Here is a 6989-nt window from a genome sequence, read left to right on the forward strand (position 1 = left end):
TGAGGACGAATGCTTTGCTGCTGCTGCCACTTCTGGTGTGAAAAATGATAACATTTTAACCCAGGACCTAATATGTACAGTGGTCCATACTAAGGCAAAGCAACAGTGTACAATATGTGCAGAGAAACAGTTATCTGTCGCTGGATAATATAGATATAGATGATAGATAACATAGATACATAATATTACATACCTATCCACCTTAAAGTTAAAAAAAAATGTTGAAGACTTGAAAAATGTTTTTTCAGCTTTTATGTCCCCATGACTTTTCAACACAAAGTGACACCCTTGCTTAAGTAGCCTACATTTTACTGCTTATTGGTTAGGTTTGGTTTCACTCAGTTTTTCTTTCTGGTAGCATTTATTCAAGAACTCTAATATACTTTTTCACCACTGAATCATGAACTGTCCTTAAGGTTTGGGAGAAAACTCAACAGACATCACAGCCACACTACCGAGGATGTAAATAAAACAACCAAAACCCAACCACTAGTCACTGTAAACTCCTTGAACACGGGATACAGCGTTAGGATGGGATTACTATATAAGATCAGCCTGCAGAGTGACAGCAGTGAACTCCACAGACGCACTCAAAGTCCCTTCAGGGATATCAGCGATTTCTCTTTCGGACACACACTCAGTTTAAGTCGCTCACACACACACAGCAGAGGAGGTGGCAGTGTGTCTACTTCACCTGGTTGTACGCTGTCTCTCCGCCTCCCGCTACTCCTCCTCCTCCCCCTGCTCCGGTACCGAGCTCCGGCAGCTTCCTCCGGCTCAGCACCAGCAGGTAAACCAGTGCCCCCAGCCAAACCAGCACCGCCACGGCCACCGCCAGCCTCCGACAGAGACGCTTCATTTTCCGGTCAGGAGGAGCCGGCGGCGCCCGCAGCCCGGCTGCTGTCAGAATCCCATTTTAGAGAAGCGAAAAAACAAATGAAAGAACCGCGCCGACCCGCCGACCCGCACTAACTCACACGCACAAGTGTGTCCGGTCCCGCAGACGGTGAAACACTGGCTACAGAGCGCGCGCTCTCTCTCACACACACTCTCAACTCTCACAGAGGCTCGAGCGCTTCTCTGACACGCCTGACAGCCGTGGGCGCGTGCGTGCGTACGTGCATGTGTGTTTGTGTGTGTGAATCAGTGTGTTTCTCTGAGGGTGTCCTGGACCCTCCTGGAGGTTTGAATGGGAAAGCGTGGAGCTCCACCTGCCGACATCAACCACTGCTCCACTACAGGAGAACAGAATAGAAACGAATATAATAGTCAAAGTGATCATCTGTCCGTGCCCATAATCTACTTAAAGGGGCACTATGTAGTTTTGGAGAAGAAATTTAAAGTCAGAATTTTATATTTACAGTATCAATGAGGAACTAATCCACTCAGAAATATTTATCCTTTTCATAACTGAATAAACTAACAGGAAATAACACCGCCCTTTTTCTTTTTTCTCAATTTCAAAAATATTTGTCTTTCTACTGCATAGACAGCTCAGTCGTATGAAAAGACATTCTTTCTAATTGTTAAACTCTTCTTTAAAGACAGAGTCTGTAATCCAATGTCAAAAAGAAAAAGGGTTGGTAACAATCAAAAATGAAAGCACAAGATTATAACCTAATGATATTTTCAAGGTGATTAACACTAAACAAGTTGTTAATGTTTAATATTGCCTTCAATATCTGACTACATGTGTATTTTTTGTAAACATATGATTAAAACAGTCCACGATTTGATTTATGGAAAATTTAGAAACCCCTGAAATTGCAAACTGCATTCTAGTATTTATGTGTATTTATCACTGTTTTATTGGCCATATGTGAGCAGATTGTAATGTGACATGAAAAATGACACCACCCCCGTCTCTCTGCGTTGCCTGTGGATGATTTGTTGAAACGCGTAGTATTTAAGTATTAAAAATATTTATTTTTTCCATAACTGAACAAACAAGCTGTCCTCAGGGGAAAATAAGGTCCCCAGAACACTGTTTGAAGCTAGAAAGGTGGCAGGGTCCGCCAAATATAAACAAAGTAAAACAGTATGAAACTGTGTTGTCCTTTAAGGTCAGTTTGTTTATTCAGTTTATTCAGCCATGAAAACAAAGACAGTGTGTTTATTTAGTTTGTTTAGGCATAAAAAAACAGTCAATGAGGACATTTGTCTTCTGAATAAAATGTATTCCACAAAACTATTTGGGCACAAAGGAAACGCATCCTTCCTTTGGACTGTTCAGACAAAACAAGTAAACTGATTCTTGATCTCACCAGTTCAGGCATTTTCTTGACCAAATGATGAATGATAAAAAAAGACATGCAGATAATCATTATTGTGAAAGCCTCTGACAAAGGCAAAAAAAATAAAAAAATAGAAGGGAATATTACATAATCACTGTGGACTAAAATAAGCCCCCAAAAGTAGGATAAAGCAGGGCAGGAGAAACCAGAGTAAACAAGGACAGAATTAAAAATGGAACAAAGACAGATAGATTTCAACCATTCAGGCCCCTTTGACTCAAAATCATTGTGTTAAATCGGTTAAAACAATCTAAATTAACATAACGCATCAACTACAAGGTGTGGAAGGAACAACATTTAATTGATAAAAATGTGAGTTGATTAAAATGTATGTGGATTACAAAATAGACAATAAACAAACACAAAGATACAATACATGTCCAAACAAGAGTTAATTTTGTAATTTATATAAAGATATTTAACCATAAGTACAGAGTGGAAAAGAGGAAAAATAAGAATTAAAAATCATTCACCCAGTGTGGGCCAATAAAGCACATCTGGAACACTAGGACGGCACTCAGTAGAGTACATACCTCCACCAAGGCCCAACAGTCCCGTTTTGTATTCACTCATAGGTAACACCTAAATATGCCTGCTTTTCATCAAGATGAAAGATCAAGATCCATGCATTATTCCCTGAGTAACTAACAAAAATGTTGAGATGTGCCTCACAATGTTAAAGGAAGTGTGAAAAAAATCCTTGATCTGTTCCTTTATCGGGATCCAAAACTTAATGAGGTCTATTCGGGGCCGAAACTCATCCAAGTTTCGTGGAAATATGTTGAGTATTTTTTGTGTAATTCTGCTGACAAACCAACCAACAAAAAAAACAGACATGGATGAAAACATAACTAGAGACCATCTTGCAATGAGATCACATCAACATGTTGTTGACGTTCTGACTAATGACTACACAAGTTACACAAGTTTCATGACACAAGTTTCATGACTGTATCTTACACTGCTGCGACGTTATCAGGCTGACAAAATCTGTTCACAGCAGGCCAGACAGACATATAAACACTTGTCAAAGTACTCAAAATTGTTTCTGTGTTAGTTCCTGCCACATAAGGTGGCTCTATGAACACATTTTGCCATGATGATGACACACACACCAGTGTTGTAAAAAGTAACCATAAGTTATACTTGGGTAGAAGTAGAGATATCATGGTAAAAGTGGAAGCCACCCATAGGAGCAGCAAAAAAAAGTTCATCTTAAAAATGTGCTACATTGGCTCTGATGCAGTAAGTAACTAGTAACTTGTTATCACAAAAACGCAGTGGAGTAAAAGTACAGTGTTTGCCTCCAAAATGTAGTCGAGTCCAAGTATAAAGTAGCAGAAAATGGAGATAATCAATTAAAGTACAAGTAGCCGACCTCAAATTGTACTTAAGTACAGTTCTTTACTTTTAAAAGTGTCGGCGTTAATTGGTGTCCTGTTAATAAATAACTCTCTCTCACACATACTAGGTAAAATTAAGCCATTATTATATCTGTGCTAAACTGTATTGACTAATTATGGGTCAATATTTAATCCAGTTATTTTTAGACTGAGAAAACAGGAGAATACAATGGGGAGGAAAGCAAAAACTGTGCTTAAGAGAAAGAGAGGAGAGACGTTGGGAGCAAAAAATAGAAGAGGTGAAGAAGATGTGAAGAGAAAAGAGGGGAGTTAGAAGATGTGAAGAAAAAAGAGGAGGAGAGGAACTGAAGGAAAATACTGAGAGAAGAGGAGTAAGAGACAGGATGCCAGGAGAGAGAGGAGGAAAGATTTTTTTCTGTTGCAGTCACATGAACACAAGTTGACAAGAAGAAAACTGTCAGTTATCCCACATTTTATTTCAATAAATTATCAGACACACCACAGAGTACATGGTTCCATCTCAGTGTTATTAATAAAACATGTGGAACAAAAATAAAAATGATCCTTCTTATGTGATGAGCCCGAGGAGGAAACACATCTTTACTGTCTTAGTGCGCCATCTGGAGTTTAAGCAGAGTAACTGCCATTTGTCTGTTTCCAGTGTGCAGAAGGTGGAGTAATTTAAAACCTTAGCAACACATTTTTAAAAAGCTGTGTTCAATCCATGTTGCAGAGAGACTTTTTTTTTTACTGAAATTGAAATAAATCTGTCTCTAAACACTCTCAAAACACTCAAAAATACGTAATTCCTACTCAAAATAAGCTTGGTTCTAAGTTTAAAATATTACACATACAGTACAACCGGTTCACATGCTGCAGTGTCAGCTTCAAGATGTAATGCTGTTCCTTCACTAAAATCTACTTGCAGTAAAAGTACAAATACCTTACCTTAAATGAATCATTAGGAAGCCTTGTCAAAAGGAACAGATTTATGCTTCAGCTTCATGACCAGTTGAGCTATCAGAACCGTCTGAGCAACATCAGCTCCCTGCAAATGGTGGAAAAAGTATTCAGTAACTTCACTTAAGTAAGTATCTACGTATTATCAGCAAAATGTAATTAAAGTAACAAAAACTACAGTACTGCATCATTTTCTATAAGATGATCACATTTGTAGTGTGGCTGTCCCATGAGAACCACGAATCTCTAAATCTTTTCATGGAGTCAGAAAAACAGCCTGTTTTCATCTTTGTGACGATGCATTTCTCAGCTAATCCAAGATTATTTCTAAATAATTTATTTACATAAGGAAGTAGGAGAATTTACTCAGCACATAAAGGAACACTTCATCCTTCAGTTTATCACAAACATTCCAAATCAATACATCTGGAGATACATGGCTTACACTAGAGAAGAAGGGTATGAAAAATGTAATATGAAAAATTTTAAGCAACTACAGCTGTCAGAAAATTGTAACAGAGTTAAAAGTAAAATATACGACTAAGATGTATTGAAGTAGAAGTAGAAAGTTTCAGAGTAAGAATACTCAAGTTAAGTAGTATCTCCAATTTGTACTGAAGTACAGTGCTTGAGTAAATGTAGTTAGTTACATTTCATCATTGCTCTGTCTATACATATTGGTTTGGGGGAAAAAAATCATAATTCAAGTTTTCTGTAACTTTAAAGATAACAAAGGGTATCTAACACACAAATAGTGCATGTATTCAAATACAACAAAGGCAATAAAGATAGACATGTAACTCATTATTATTATCAGGTCGGCTAAATCTGTAACCACTTTTAAATCACTTTTAAAAAGTCATTGTTATAAAATGGATTTATAAAATTCTCTAAAGGTAGCTGGTTGATCCGAGTACATTTTCTTTTCTTTTTTGACATTGTCCTGGTTTTATTGATTTTATATTTTTAATTTTACTGGCTTTAGGATTGTATTTTTACCGGCTTTAGGGTTGTGTATTTGTATTATGTCGTTTGAATTGCCTGAATCTGTACAGATTTTTTTTTTTCACTACAAGCACCATGTAACTTTATTAAGAAATGTGCTATATACACAAAGATTATTATTATTATTATCATTATTATTGTTGTTGGTGTTATTAAAATATACAGAATACTGTCATAATCAAGGTCAGTTTGTTTCTGCCTGGCAAACCCAATGAAAACTTGTTGGTGACTCTTTGCGAAGACAAATGAAAGCCAGCGCCAAATGAGTTTGGCTTATTTTTGTTTTCTACCTTATTTGACTCATATTTACGTTTTTTTATATTAATTTCTTTACCTTTCACATTCTCTCTTAAAGTCAATTCATTCTCAGTTGCTTTCTAGCTGAAAGGCGCTGTACAGATAAACTTGCCTTGCTTTAGGATTGCCTAAATCAAGTAACTGGCCAGGTTAACTAAATATTTCACATTCAGCCTTGTTAATTAAAACGTATGACTTCACTCGTCCAAATTTGTAAGTTAACGTTTCACTTTTCATTTAAGAAACTCTGTCTACTGTATTAACACTTTTTAAGGGAGGAAACATTAGCATGGCTAATTATCACCGTCAAATGCTGCTGCGTGCTGGCAGGCTGTTAGCTAACTAACGCCTCTAACGGCTGACCTAAACCACGCAGTAGTTTAAGCAACTGGAAAACGTTAGCACACTATCAACTGTGGCAAGTTACACAATTGAGAGCGCTTTTTTCTCTCTTTTCCTTGAATTACTTACTCGTTTGTTGTTTGTCAACACGGTGAATATACTTGTTGAGAATGACAAAGATGGAGTCCTGCTCAAAACACTCTCATATCCTCATCTTTTTACCTCATCTTGGCCGCATTTACCTGGCGAGCTAATAAATACTGCTGCTGTTGGCCCCGCCCACTTCAGTTAACTCAACCAATGAGATTAACCGCGAGTTTAGACAGGTCATCGTTGACAGCTGACTAGTTAGTTTGCTCTGGGAGCTTTGACTTTATTAAAAGGTCCTCATCCGCAGATTAGATTTGCTTCTTTGCTATGGAAAGTAAAATACTTAAGTACAATTTTGAGGTATTGCTTTTCACTTGAGTCCATTTTCTGCTACTTAAAACCACTACTGATAAAAAAAATTGTGGTTTTTACTCCACTATATGTATTTAGACATATTTACTATAGTTTTTAGCTTTTCAGATTAAGGTTTTATATTGTCAACTAATGGTGGACAGAGCACAGAAAGCACAGAAATTACAAGTATTAGCAAAAAAAAGTAACAAATCCTAGTCCTTATTCTGCCAAGTGTCCATTTTTTTTCATTGTTGTATTTTGTTAGGATTATTAACCATCTTGT

At 37.1% G+C, this 6989-nt stretch overlaps 1 protein-coding gene across 1 annotated transcript in view; it reads right to left on the reverse strand.

Moving 5' to 3' along the window:
- The window catches only part of galnt14 (UDP-N-acetyl-alpha-D-galactosamine:polypeptide N-acetylgalactosaminyltransferase 14 (GalNAc-T14)), a 188229-nt gene extending 187204 nt beyond the window's left edge, over positions 1-1025 (reverse strand). The window contains exon 1 of the mRNA XM_073492794.1: positions 695-1025. Coding sequence (XP_073348895.1) covers positions 695-859 — 165 coding nt within the window. The 5' untranslated portion in view covers positions 860-1025. The remainder of the gene's footprint in view (positions 1-694) is intronic.
- Between the last annotated feature and the right edge of the window lie 5964 nt (positions 1026-6989).

The sequence above is a fragment of the Pagrus major genome, chromosome 22 (genome assembly GCF_040436345.1).
Source record: "Pagrus major chromosome 22, Pma_NU_1.0".
Taxonomy (NCBI): domain Eukaryota; kingdom Metazoa; phylum Chordata; class Actinopteri; order Spariformes; family Sparidae; genus Pagrus; species Pagrus major.